We start from the raw sequence: 15,136 nt of genomic DNA on the forward strand, positions 1-15,136 counted from the left end.
GTCCGTCCGATGGGGCCCCCGGCTCACTGGCCAGATAGCGGGTGTCGACCACCGCACAAAGCGGCGGGAGACACGCCCCCTCAATACAACTCTATGGCAGAGACGGAGCGCTGCCTTTGGCAATCTCCAGCTCTGCCATAGCGATGTATTGAGGAGGCGTGTCTCCCGCCGCTTCGTGCGGTGGTCGACACCCGCTATCTGGCCAGTGAGCCGGGGCCCCGTACAGGAGATCGCAGGGGGCCCCAGCGGTCGGACCCCCCGCGATCTGCAACTTATCCCCTTTCCTTAGGATAGGGGATATGTTTTTCAGCACTGAACTACTCCTTTAATTAATTCCACGATGTGGGGATAGTGCTGCGGGCTGCGCTGCGGGGGACATGTCATTAATTCCCCGATGTGGAGATAGCGCTGCGGGGGGAGAGTTTCTGTTCCCAGATCAGGTAACACCCCGCAAAGCACAGCTTCTGTCAACTAATTTCTCCCCCCGCAGCACTATCCCCACATCGGGGAATGAATTAACTGTTAGCCGCAGCACTTGTGCTCTCACAGCGGGAGACATCCTCCTGCTGTGGGAGCCTAAAACACACTGACGAAAACTGTGTTACAACACAGTATAGGTGGTCATGTGACACCCCCCCCCCCCCCCCCAAGAACCAAAAGGTAGAGGGCGGGTGTGCGCGTGTCAGCCAATCAAGCATCCTTAGGTGAATCAGCACTTTTCAGTGCTGTAATATCACATTCGGTCACAAATCACAGGGTTTTTCACAATGGCAGTCAGCGGCAAAGGGGCGTGTCCGATCACTGCATGACGCCGCGGCCGACACGCCCCCTCAATACATTTCTATGGGAGAGCTGGAGCGCTGTACTGAGGGGGCGTGTCGGACGCTGCGTCATTTGGTGGTCAAAACGCACTATTTTAGCAAAGAGCTGGGGCCCCCAGCGGTCGGACCCCCCCCCCCCACGATCTGAAACTCATTCCCTATCTATAGGATATGGTATAATTTATGGTATAAGTGTCAGTGTCCCAGCGGTCGGACCCCCCACAATCTCCCGAAAGGGGGCCACGGCAGTCCACAGGAAGAGCGTGTTCGACCAATTGGCGCCACAAAGCGGCAGCTGACACAGCCCCCCAATACAACTATGGGAGAGCCAGAGCACAACACTGAGGGGGGTGTCAGCCGCTGCTTCGTGTGTTGGTCGACACGAGCTATTTGGCCGGAGAGCCCGGGCCCCGTACAGGAGATCGCAGGGGTCCTTAGAATAGGGCATAAGTTTTTATATCCTGGAGTACTCCTTCAAAATGGAGTAGCGAGATGAAGATTGCTGAGAGCATAGAGAAAAGTCTACTCTGCACATTCTCCTCAACAGTGTGGGCCCCAACCGATCAAAACTTGATGTCTGTCATGTCAAAATTCTTTTCAAGTGACGGACAGTTTCAGACATAGGTCTTACCTTGGTCTGGGTCACAATGACAGTAAACACCGAGTGGGATCTGGAGCTCTTATCATTCATCCCTGTGGCGGCGGTCGCCCTCTGCTTATTTCCCAGCTCCAGCCAACTCTGAACCACAGAGAAAAAAAAAGGGAAATAAAAATGGATGCAAATTCAATAGAAGATCAAGGACAAAACGGAAATAAAAAGTTTGAGGTAACCATAAAGAGATCGGACATCTATACTAGTGTTCCCCAACCAGGGAACCTCCAGCTGTTGCAAAACTACAACTTCCAGCATGCCCGGACAGCCAAAGGCTGTCCGGGCATGCTGGAAGTTGTAGTTTTGCAACAGCTGGAGGCACCCTGGTTGAGGGAACACTGCTCTATACATTGGCAATGATGTTGGATCTAATAAAACTAGACATAAAAAGTTAAATTTCACTCTTTGCTTCACGGTTTGGGAATTGTAGGTCTGTCTATTCTGAAAAATGACAGATGCGTTAGTCCCATATGGGTACCAAGTATTGATGTAGCAAAAGAACATTAGGCACCGCGAATGTGATATTTTTAAAGGAGAACTCCGGCTGAAACTAACTTATAAGTAACTGATAGAAGAAAAGTGCTCACTAGGAGCGATGGTCCCCCCAGCACTTCCAGACACGATTATGAATAAAACATAAACTTTATTTCTTCCTTATTAAAGGAGATATCCAGTGGTGAAAAACGTATCCCCTATCCTAAGGATAGGGGACAAGTTTCAGATCGCGGGGGGTCCGACCGCTGGGGCCCCCCGCGATCTCCTGTAAGGAGCCCCGACAGCCCGCAGGAAGGGGGCTTGTTGACCTCCGCACGAAGCGGCGGCTGATGCGCCCCCTCAATACAACTTTATGGCAGAGCCTGAGTGCTGGAGCCAATTGATATAGAATTTTTTTTTTTTTTTACTGGAATATCCCTTTAACTTATTGGGTGAATTCCCCACACGGCGCAACTTCCGTGCAGAATTCCGTGGAAGAATTCCATTGGAATCAATAGGCAGTTAATGCTGCACAGAAGTTCTGCCGTGTGAACATAGCCTAATGGGGAATGGTGCAAACTGTTAATGTAGTGCAAAACCTATACGTGTAAGCACGACTTGTGGAAGCTCAGTCCACTATGGCCCCTTTATCAGTGGGCAAAGAGGTGTCTCTCACCTGAACATCATGAAAAGAAGAGACGACATTCCTGAAAAATAAAACAAAACACAATTTTTTCATGCAGATCTGTCAGAAATATGCAGTAAAAATATCATGAGTTACGTGTGGATTTTGTTGCAGATTCACGTGGATCTCATTTCTATACACAGAACATGGTTAAAGCATTAACAAATCCATAACCTAATGAACGGCTGCAAATCTGCAGGTAAAAGTCACAGCAGTTCTGACCTATATAGAGTCACCCAAAGGGGAGAAATACATTTTTTTTTCTCCAGGCCACAGTATGGCAGCTACAGCTACATAACAAGTATTTACCTTTTTTTATTTTATTATTATTTTTTATTTTATTTACTGAGGTTCTGCCCCACCTAAACACTGCCGCTCTAGGCAAAGGCCCACTGGAGCCTAATACAGCCATGTGTAATGCACCACGACAAGGAAATAATTCTACCGCTGCACAAATCACTAGTCAGATCACACATAGAATACTGTGTACAGTACTGGTCAGACCACACATAGAATACCGTGTACAGTACTGGTCAGACCACACATAGAATACTGTGTACAGTACTGGTCAGACCACACATAGAATACTGTGTACAGTACTGGTCAGACCACACATAGAATACTGTGTACAGTACTGGTCAGATCACACATAGAATACTGTGTACAGTACTGGTCAGACCACACATAGAATACTGTGTACAGTACTGGTCAGACCACACATAGAATACCGTGTACAGTACTGGTCAGACCACACATAGAATACTGTGTACAGTACTGGTCAGACCACACATAGAATACTGTGTACAGTACTGGGCACCAGTATACAAGAAAGATATAGTGGAGCTGGAGAGGGTTCAAAGACGGGCAACCAGAGTAATACGGGGAATGGGGGTCTTGGACTGCTATTTTTGCATTACACAGATGCTTTCTGAGATCCATGCCATGTTTTCCAGTATGTCCTACATCTAATTGATGAATGGTCATGTGACCATAACATTTTATATATATGTATCTCCTTTTTACTGAATTTGTATGCCATGACTAAGGACCGAGTGTAGGTCCGAAACGCGTCGGCTTATTTGTCTTGTCGGAACTGACCCAATAAAAGAAGAAGCTGTTTTTTACCTGCAAACCTGTGCTGGACCGTTTTCTTTACTCTGTGCATACATCTGGTCAGGGACGCTGCTGATCAGGCCCGCGCACAGGTGCAGGGAGGAGGAGGTGAGCTGTCGTTCTGATTTACTTGGACTGCTATACCTACCTGCAGTCTGGAGGCCCGATCCTCCGAAGGTCCCCCCTCTTCCAGCACTGACTTGTGCTCTGGAGGCGGGCCTGCCAGCTGGATTTAACTATTCATGAGCTCTCGTGCATACTGAGCTCTCACATGACTGACACTTATGAATATTTAAATCTAGCCGTCGGGCACGCCTCCAGAGCGCAAGTCAGCGCTGGAAGAGGGGGACCTTCGGAGGATCGGGGATCGCAGTCCGAGACCTCACATCGGTCTCCTGTTCACCCACACTATAACCCGGTGTATATGGTTATAGTGCAGGTGAACGGGTGACCGTTTTTTGTCTTTTTAAAGTGGGTGTAATGACCACAGCTGCCCGAAGCCTAGCACAGACAGCGTTGTGAACATACGTTTTCAAAATGCCGGGGTGCAGGGCCGGAGATCGCGTGGGGTCCTTGCAGGGCCGGAGATCGCGTGGGGTCCATGCAGGGCCGGAGATCGCGTGGGGTCCTTGCAGGGCCGGAGATCACGTGGGGTCCTTGCGGCTGCCCCTAGGATCAGACATCTTATCCTCTAGCCAAAGGATATGGGATAAGATGTCTAGGGGCGGAGTTCTACTTTAAAGCTTATTTCTTGTAATGCAGGCATCCAGAACGAGCACTGTGCCCCATTGCCCCCAAAAGTGTGGATGGACAGACAGGACCGTATTGAGGACTACCAAGCGCACATACATAATGGAGAGGACTGATTCCCTGCGTTCAGTGTTCTCCGAATAAACTAGGATATCAGAAGAATAGCTGCATTACAAAATGTAAGGGACACATTATTTTATCCTACCCTCAGATATGGCAGCATAAACAAAGTGTCACTTTATTAAAACAGATTTCTGCTGCCCTAGAAGCTATTACTTACGTGGACAGGTCTTCTACATATGGACCCAACAGTGGATGTTCCCGGACCCTGAGCTGTCATTTTAAGAAAAGTAAAAAAAAAGTGAGTTACAACTATATGGATTTGGTTGTGTTTATACAACGTGTTCACTTTCTGAAGTTAAATTACTGAAGGAATTTTTAGAATATTACCAATTTTTTTATATGGCAATAACTCAGTATGATGAATGGAAATGTGTGCACTCCCAGGCCTGTAAAGAATATTCATATACACATCACCTTTCATAGCATAACCCTGGACACCTCTTATACAGAGAGGAGTGCTATCGGGATCATGAAAAGTTAAATGGGCACCGTCATTAAAACTAATTTTTGTTATTGCACCCCTTATAGTAAATAAAAATCTTTCTAATGTACTTTGTTTAAAAAAAATAAAAGTTTTCTATGTTTTCTTTGAGTTTAAATAAAACTGCCACTAGGTGTCTCCCTACTTGTCCAGAGCACATTTCCACCCCCCTCTCTTGCACAGACTTTGGACTCCTGCTGGCCTGGCAGAAGTCCAAAATCAGGAAATGCAGTCTGAAGTGCTGAGGGGTGTGTATGCAGCCTTTGCCAATCATAGCTCATCTCACACTGAGCTGCTCTGGTCTGTGTGTAGCAGAGTGAGGGAGGAAGTTCTCTTTATGGCTTCAGATGATGTCACACCTGCTGGGGAACGCCCCTTCCCAGTCTGTGAATCTGACTGAGCAGAAAATATAGAGCAATATCAAGGTAGAAAACTTAAAAAAAAATAATAATAATAATAATAATGGCAGGGGGTGGTTTATCACGATGGGGCAGTGAACTGGGAGGATTATTTAACAAGATCATGACAGGTACTCTTTAATTATGTAAATCTATATAATAAAAAAAAAAAAAACAGTCCTCAAAAGGTACTTCAAAAATAAAAATTATAAGAATGATAGAATTCATTATCCAGATTAAAGGGGTAGTCCAGTGGTGAAAAACGTATCCCCTATCCTAAGGATAGGGGATAAGTTTGAGATCGCGGGGGGTCCGACCGCTGGGGCCCCCTGCGATCTCTCTGTATGGGGCCCCGGCTCTCCACTCAGATAGCGGGTGTCGACCCCCGCACGAAGCGGCGGCCGACACGCCCCCTCAATACATCTCAATGGCAGAGCCGGAGATTGCCGAAGGCAGCGCTCTGGCTCTGCCATAGAGTTGTATTGAGGGGGCGTGTCGGCCGCCGCCTCGTGCGGAGGTCAACACGCCCCCTTCCAGCGGGCTGTCGGGGCTCCGTACAGGAGATCGCAGGGGGCCCCAGCGGTCGGACCCCCCGCGATCTCAAATATATCCCCTATCCTTAGGATAGGGGATAAGTTGCTCACCACCGAGTCACCACTGGACTACTCCTTTAATTATCTTATTTTTCTTATCATTTTCCTGTAATTCTATCTTTCTTTTTTTTATTTTGACGTACCTTTGAGGATTGTTTTTTATTATATATTTTATTCTATAATTAACTTTTCATTATTTGAGGCCTATTGGGGTTTTAGGTAACACTAGTTACCTTGGGTACGCCTTTTACTACAGTAAGCTACACTACTATCTATTCTCTATCATGATCAGTCACAGATTTTTTTGCATGATGCTCCCTCTTTAAAGGAGTACTCCCCTGGAAAAAAAAATTTAGTTAAATCAACTGGTGCCAGAAAATTAAACAGATTTGTAAATTACTTCCATAAATATAAATTATCTTAATCCTTCCAGTACTTATCAGCTGCTGTACACTACAGAGGAAGTTGCGTAGTTCTTTCCAGTCTGACCACAGTTCTCTCTGCTGACACCTCTGTCCATTTTAGGAACTGTCCAGAGTAGGAGAAAATCCCCATAGCAAACCTCTCCTGCTCTGGACAGTTCCCGACATGGACAGAGGTGTCAGCAGAGAGCATTGTGGTCAGACAGAAAGGAAATTCAAAAAGAAAAGAACTTCCTGTGGAGCATACAGCAGCTAATAAGTACTGGAAGGATTAAGATTTCTAAATGGAAATAATTTACAAATCTGTTAAATTTTCTGGCACCAGTTGATTTAAAAAAAAAAAAAAAAAATGTTCTCCGGGGGAGTAACCCTTTAAAGCCTTACAGTCTTTAAAAAAAAAAAAAAGATCCACCCAGACAAAAAAAACGTGGTAGGCTACGGTTTTGGGTACGGAAAAATAACAGACAAAATGATACAAGAAACAAAAAGTAAACAACCGGATGCATCGTCTGACATTTGGTTTTCAATGGAGAGTCATAGAAACATAGAAATATAGAATGTGTCGGCAGATAAGAACCATTTGGCCCATCTAGTCTGCCCAATAATCTGAATCCTATGAATAGTCTCTGGCCCTATCTTTGCCCCTCTAATTTAAAACTATGTCCTCTTGTGGTAGTTTTTCTTTTAAATCTCCTCTCCTCCTTTACTGTGTGGATTCCCTTTATGTATATAAAAGTCTCTATCATATCCCCTCTGTCTCTTCTTTCTTCTATACATGTTAAGGTCCTTTAACCTTTCCTGGTAAGTTTTATCCTGCAATCCATGTACTAGTTTAGTATCTTCTCTGAACTCTCTCTATAGAGTATCTACCGTATTTTTCGCTGTATAAGACGCACTTTTTCTTCCCCAAAACTGGGGGGAAAAAGTCGGTGCGTCTTATACGGCGAATACACCCCTATCGCGGCGGTCCCTGCGGCCATCAACGGCCGAGACCCGCGGCTAATACAGGACATCACCAATCACGGTGATTACCTGTATTAACCCTTCAGACGCGGCGATCAAAGCTGACCGCCGCGTCTGAAGGGAAAGTGACACTAACCCGGCTGTTCAGTCGGGCTGTTCGGGACCGCCGCGATTTCACCGCGGCGGTCCCGAAGAGCCCGACTGAATAGCCGGGTTAGTGCTTACAGGACACCGGGAGGGACCTTACCTGCCTCCTCGGTGTCTTCTCCGTTCAGGGATCCCCTGTATGGCCGGCGCTCTACTTCCTCGTCATCACGTACGTGCATCGGCGTGCGTAACGACGTGATGGCGGCGACGGAGAGCGAGGATACCCGGCCGGCAGTAGAGACGTTCCGGAGCGACGGGGGACACGGCGACAGCGATGGAGCAACATCCAGGGCAGCGGTGACGGGTCCGGAGCGGCGGGGACACGTGAGTATTACCTCCTATGCAGTGGTCTTCAATCTGCGGACCTCCAGATGTTGCAAAACTACAACTCCCAGCATGCCCGGACAGCCAACGGCTGTCCGGGCATGCTGGGAATTGTAGTTTTGCAACATCTGGAGGTCCGCAGGTCGAAGACCACTATTGGGTTCAAAATCTTTATTTTTTTAGATTTCGCACCTATAAATTGGGAACGTCTTATACGCCGGTGCGTCCTATAGGGCGAAAAATACGGTATATCCTTCTGGAAATACGGCGCGTGGTGTAAAAAAAAAAAAAAAAAACGTGGTGTGAATGCAGCCTAAGCAAGGAAAGACACTCACCGGTTGCTTCTTCTGTCCATTATCGGCCTTAAAAACCAGAAGGTCGTGTATCTTCTCATTGTACACTTCAAAGTAGCTCATCTCCAAATGGAAGGAAACCTGTTCAGGACAGAGACAATGGTGTCCTAGATTATTATTATTCTAAACCCAGTTTCAAGGGGATCCATAATAATAAAAAACCTTTGCTGGAGCATCCAATATAGTATTAGGTGAGCTGACCAGAAGTACAACCACAAGTCCCATAGAAATACTACAAGTGAATGTCAAGTAATGGTGTCACTGGCCATAATGGGGGAGATTTATCAAAACAAAGGAAAAGTTGCCCAGTTGCCCATAGCAACCAATCAGATGGCTTCTTTCATTTTTAACAAGGCCTGTGCAAAATGAAAGAAGGGAGCTGATTGGTTGCTATGGGCAACTGGGCACCTTTTCCTTTGCACAGGTTTTGATAAATCTCCCCCATTATTAGTAAAGTAACTAATGTAAGACGAAGTTTTGTACCTTCTGTTTCACAGTCTGAATCTGGGAGAAGAGGTGCTCACAAAACCTTGGTATGATTCCTGGTTCTTCACCGAAACCCATCATACTGCAAGAAAGACCAAGAGCCGTCAACAACCACCTTGTCAGATGTTCCTCTAAATGTGATACGAATGCGCGAAAAATAGGAGCAAAACATGGAAAATCGCCGGCAACCAATGAGATACAGTCAAGGGTCAAGTCCTGGGACAAAAAAAGTGTGGGCACTCGCCAAAGATTTCCACTGGTCCTGCAGAATTCCTGCTAATGGGAACGGTGTTCCTGCTGTGGAAAAAGTGCAGGAACTCAGTTCCCACGTGTTCCTGCAGGACTGGATACAGTGACACCTCTGTCAAGGGGTACTCCACTGATCAGCGTTTGGAACAAACTGTTCCGAATGCTGGAGCCGGGAGCTTGTGACGTTAGCCCCGCCCACTCAAGACGTCACGGCCCGCCTCCTCAATGCAAGTCTATAGGAGGGGGCTTGACGGCAGTCACGCCCCCTCCCATAGACTTGCATTGAGGGGGCGGGACATGACGTTATGAGGGGGTGAAGCGTGACATCATGAGGGGCGGGGCTATGACGTCACGAGCTCCCGGCGCCAGCTCCAGCGTTCGGAACAGTTTGTTCCAAACGCTGAGCAGCGGAGTACCCCTTTAAGGGAACATTCACTACCATTCACTTTAGTGGACCTGCCGTCAATCTGCTGCTATGGCAGATTTTCCACGGCCCCATTGAGGTGAACAGTAATGGTCTATTCACACAAAAGAATTTCCGTATGCGGATTCGGCCTCAAATTAAAGGGTTTATCCAAGAAAAAACTTATATATATATATATATAAAATAATAAATCTCAATTGGCTCCAGAAAGTTAAACAGATTTGTAAATTACTTCTTTTAAAAAATCTTAATCCTTCCAGTACTTATGAGATGCTGAAGTCGAGTTGCTCTTTTCTGTCTAAGTGCTCTCTGATGACACCTGTCTCGGGAACTGTAAAGAGTAGAAGTAAATCCCCATAGCAAACCTATTCTGCTCTGTGCAGTTCCTGAGACAAGCAGAGAGGTCAGCAGAGAGCACTGTTGCCAGACAGAAAAGAACAACTCAACTTCAGCAGGTGATAATTATTGGAAGGATTAAGATTTTTTAATAGAAGTAATTTACAAATCTGTATCGAAGGGAGCTCGGCACCACTCTCTGTGTATGATCAGGACGGGAAAGGCTAGGACCCTTGATTGCTTCTCCCCTTGCAACTGCTGGAGGTACATACAGGTGCTAACACGCTGATAGACAATGTGAAATTCCAGTAAAAAAGATGAAGCGGAGCACTCACCAGACCTTGAATGCAGATGGATTTTATTGACCGGTTCGATCAAAGGTACATCAGGGGGGGAAGAGGTAGTACAGACAGGGGAGTGTGACTTAGAGACGCGGGGGTATCCTCTCGGTGACAGACCGTTTCATGGAGGTATTCTTAAATGTAAATGTAAATCTATCTTTTGCTTTTTGTGATTTCCTACTATTTGAAAGTAAAGAGGTTCTAGGAATTTTATCAACTTTTTGTTTTGCTGCCAGTAGTATCTCAGGGGGGTAACCTCTTTTGAGAAGCCTCTCATCAAGCGCTTTGACCTGTTCTTCATATTTATTTGGATCATTATTGATTCTTTTAAGTTTAATATATTGACTAGTTGGGATCCCATTTTTGGTGTGGGTGGGGTGGGAGGAGTTATAATGTAGTATGGAATTCCTTGATGTTGGTTTTCTATAACCTGATGTAATGATATTGTTGTTTTCCACTTCAATTACCACATCCAGGAATTCCAGACTATGGTGCCCACATACTGCAGTGAAGGTCATGTTCATCGTATTCATTTCATTAAGGTATAGGACGAAGGCATCAAACTGCTCCTTAGTCCCATCCCACACCATAAAGACATCGTCTACAAAACGGAGGAAGAGTTTTATATACTGGATGAAAGGATTAGTTGTTGTAAAAATATAATTGCTCTCAAATATGGCGAGATAGATATTTGCAAATGAGCACGAAATGGGCGTGCCCATTGCTGTGCCAAGACGTTGTCTGTACCATTGATCGCCATATTGAAAGCAATTATTTGTGAGAATGAGGAGAGTGGAGTCTGAAATTAAATCAATAAGTGTACGGGATTTATCCGAACCTGCTAAAAATTGACGGAGAGCCTGCACACCCGAATCCTGTGGGATTCACGTGTACAGGCTCTCTACGTCAATCGAGGTAAGGAAGTAATTTTCCTGCCAGTCAAAAGTCTCTAATGCAGCTATTAGATCTCCCGTAGATCTCAGATACGATGGTATATGAGGGAGTAAGGGAGCAATAAGCCAATCTATATAGCTGGAAAGGGACGAGGTAGGGGAGCCTATGCCGGCTATAATAGGTTGGCCCGGGGGTGGAGTTATAGGCTTATGTATTTTGGGTCAAATATACCAACGAGGTTTGAATGGATTTTCAGGGAGCAGACGTTCGGCTGTTTTTTCTGTGAGGATGTTCAAGCTAACATATTTATTCAAATGACTTCGCAATGTTTCCATTATCTTACGTGTGGGATCATTTTTTAGTTTTTCATACACAATAAGGTTTCCTAATTGGTTTAGGGCTTCTGATTCGTAGTCATTTTTGTTCCATATGACTATGGATCCTCCCTTATCAGCTCGAGAGAGAACATCTTCTCTTTCCGCTAACCATTTTAGGGCTTCTTTTTCTTTTGAGGAGATGTTACAGTTAGAGGTGGGGTATATCAGGGCTTTAATGTCCTGACAAACCGCTCTGTGGAACAAATCTACGGAGCTGCCGGGAGGGATAGGGGGATTGAAATGTGATGGGTTGCCTCCTCTAAAGGGGGCCTCTACCATGACTTCATTATTCTCTATTTCCCTCTCCACTTCAGTAAGTGATGTTAACATATTAACATTTTCCTCATCCTGTATTGTGAGGCCTGATAGGACTCTGAATCCCAGAGGGCCTATTTTGCATCTCTGCTCTCCTTCTTTAGGTGTTTTAAACTCAGTATTTTTACCACTTTTGTGCATAATGGAAAACTGCTTTTTTAACGCTAGCCTACGTATTGCTTTAGCTAAGTCTTCTTCAAAAGTGCAATAATCAAATGATTCGTGTAGCCCAAAATTTAACCCTTTATTCAGTACCCTTAGGCAGTCCTCGCTTAAAGGAACACTGGTCAGATTGACTACTATGTCCTCATTTTCTAATGTTTCCATGTGACACTCTTCCTTTTTACGGTTCTTCTTCCTCCTCCTTCTGCCCCCTCTCCGAGTCCGGGGTCTAAAGGGGCAGTTCCTGATGAAGTGTCCTTTTTAGGAAATTCTGAGGTTGTTGGTTCATCGGATAAGCTGGATTCCGACTCAGTGGTCAGGTAATCGCTTTTCTTAGGAGGGTTTTTCTTATATTGATTTGGCCTTTTTTTGTTGCGATTAAATGATTTCTTTTCATAGGTAGATTTAGCATTAGTGCGTATTTTATTCCATGAAAATTCTTGATGTGACTCAAAGTCCATTTTATCTCTTAAGAATTTATCTCTTTTAATGTCCTTAATGGATTTCTGCAAAGCAGACAATTTTAAATCCAGACTTGCTGTAAACTTCTTATAAGCGGTTTCGGAAACTCTTGTACGTAGTTCACACCTCATTTTACAGAGCTGTGCGGTAGTTGTGAGGTATTCACTTTTGTTTTTTTCCAGCACCAGATTTTGTAGCTTCAATGAATGTTGGAGGTGTTGGTCATTCCAATTTTTTACAAACTCTTCATCCTGCAAAAATTGTGAAGGAGACTTATAGACTCTTAAACCTCTAGGGGTTCTATTGTTATAGGCATAATCTTGCAGGGACTCAATGGTCCAAAATAGTCGTGTCTCGCGTTCAGCCAGCGCTATGATTTTATATTCCAAGGTCTTAGTGCTGTAGACCTGGATGGGTTCCTTTGTCTCACATGTAGTGAAAAATCCCCTAGAGGTTTAAGAGTCTATAAGTCTCCTTCACAATTTTTGCAGGATGAAGAGTTTGTAAAAAATTGGAATGACCAACACCTCCAACATTCATTGAAGCTACAAAATCTGGTGCTGGAAAAAAACTAAAGTGAATACCTCACAACTACCGCACAGCTCTGTAAAATGAGGTGTGAACTACGTACAAGAGTTTCCGAAACCGCTTATAAGAAGTTTACAGCAAGTCTGGATTTAAAATTGTCTGCTTTGCAGAAATCCATTAAGGACATTAAAAGAGATAAATTCTTAAGAGATAAAATGGACTTTGAGTCACATCAAGAATTTTCATGGAATAAAATACGCACTAATGCTAAATCTACCTATGAAAAGAAATCATTTAATCGCAACAAAAAAAGGCCAAATCAATATAAGAAAAACCCTCCTAAGAAAAGCGATTACCTGACCACTGAGTCGGAATCCAGCTTATCCGATGAACCAACAACCTCAGAATTTCCTAAAAAGGACACTTCATCAGGAACTGCCCCTTTAGACCCCGGACTCGGAGAGGGGGCAGAAGGAGGAGGAAGAAGAACTGTAAAAAGGAAGAGTGTCACATGGAAACATTAGAAAATGAGGACATAGTAGTCAATCTGACCAGTGTTCCTTTAAGCGAGGACTGCCTAAGGGTATTGAATAAAGGGTTAAATTTTGGGCTACACGAATCATTTGATTATTGCACTTTTGAAGAAGACTTAGCTAAAGCAATACGTAGGCTAGCGTTAAAAAAGCAGTTTTCCATTATGCACAAAAGTGGTAAAAATACTGAGTTTAAAACACCTAAAGAAGGAGAGCAGAGATGCAAAATAGGCCCTCTGGGATTCAGAGTCCTATCAGGCCTCACAATACAGGATGAGGAAAATGTTAATATGTTAACATCACTTACTGAAGTGGAGAGGGAAATAGAGAATAATGAAGTCATGGTAGAAGCCCCCTTTAGAGGAGGCAACCCATCACATTTCAATCCCCCTATCCCTCCCGGCAGCTCCGTAGATTTGTTCCACAGAGCGGTTTGTTAGGACATTAAAGCCCTGATATACCACACCTCTAACTGTAACATCTCCTCAAAAGAAAAAGAAGCCCTAAAATGGTTAGCCGAAAGAGAAGATGTTGTTCTCTCTCGAGCTGATAAGGGAGGATCCATAGTCATATGGAACAAAAATGACTACGAATCAGAAGCCCTAAACCAATTAGGAAACCTTATTGTGTATGAAAAACTAAAAAATGATCCCACACGTAAGATAATGGAAACATTGCGAAGTCATTTGAATAAATATGTTAGCTTGAACATCCTCACAGAAAAAACAGCCGAACGTCTGCTCCCTGAAAATCCATTCAAACCTCGTTGGTATATTTGACCCAAAATACATAAGCCTATAACTCCACCCCCGGGCCAACCTATTATAGCCGGCATAGGCTCCCCTACCTCGTCCCTTTCCAGCTATATAGATTGGCTTATTGCTTCCTTACTCCCTCATATACCATCGTATCTGAGAGATACTGGAGATCTAATAGCTGCATTAGAGACTTTTGACTGGCAGGAAAATTACTTCCTTACCTCGATTGACGTAGAGAGCCTGTACATGCGAATCCCACAGGATTCGGGTGTGCAGGCTCTCCGTCAATTTTTAGCAGGTTCGGATAAATCCCGTACACTTATTGATTTCATTTCAGACTCCACTCTCCTCATTCTCACAAATAATTGCTTTCAATATGGCGATCAATGGTACAGACAACGTCTTGGCACAGCAATGGGCACGCCCATTTCGTGCTCATTTGCAAATATCTATCTTGCCATATTTGAGAGCAATTATATTTTTACAACAACTAATCCTTTCATCCGGTATATAAAACTCTTCCTCCGTTTCGTAGACGATGTCTTTATGGTGTGGGATGGGACTAAGGAGCAGTTTGATGCCTTCGTCCTATACCTTAATGAAATTAATACGATGAACATGACCTTCACTGCAGTATTTGGGCACCATAGTCTGGAATTCCTGGATGTGGTAATTGAAGTGGAAAACAACAATATCATTACATCAGGTTATAGAAAACCAACATCAAGGAATTCCATACTACATTATAACTCCTCCCACCCCACCCACACCAAAAATGGGATCCCAACTAGTCAATATATTAGACTTAAAAGAATCAACAATGATCCAAATAAATATGAAGAACAGGTCAAAGCGCTTGATGAGAGGCTTCTCAAAAGAGGTTACCCCCCTGAGATACTACTGGCAGCAAAACAAAAAGTTAATAAAATTCCTAGAACCTCTTTACTTTCAAATAGTAGGAAATCACAAAAA

The 15,136-nt window shown here is 44.4% G+C and overlaps 1 protein-coding gene across 1 annotated transcript in view; it reads right to left on the reverse strand.

Annotated features, from left to right (window-relative positions):
- Positions 1-15,136, reverse strand: part of KIF14 (kinesin family member 14) — a 104,535-nt gene that overhangs the window by 76,574 nt on the left and 12,825 nt on the right. The window contains exons 4-8 of the mRNA XM_056523483.1: positions 8,783-8,867; positions 8,282-8,380; positions 4,776-4,828; positions 2,624-2,654; positions 1,453-1,560 (exon numbers count right to left, since the gene is read on the reverse strand). Coding sequence (XP_056379458.1) covers positions 1,453-1,560; positions 2,624-2,654; positions 4,776-4,828; positions 8,282-8,380; positions 8,783-8,867 — 376 coding nt within the window. The remainder of the gene's footprint in view (positions 1-1,452; positions 1,561-2,623; positions 2,655-4,775; positions 4,829-8,281; positions 8,381-8,782; positions 8,868-15,136) is intronic.

This window comes from Hyla sarda, chromosome 6 (assembly GCF_029499605.1).
Source record: "Hyla sarda isolate aHylSar1 chromosome 6, aHylSar1.hap1, whole genome shotgun sequence".
NCBI lineage: Eukaryota > Metazoa > Chordata > Amphibia > Anura > Hylidae > Hyla > Hyla sarda.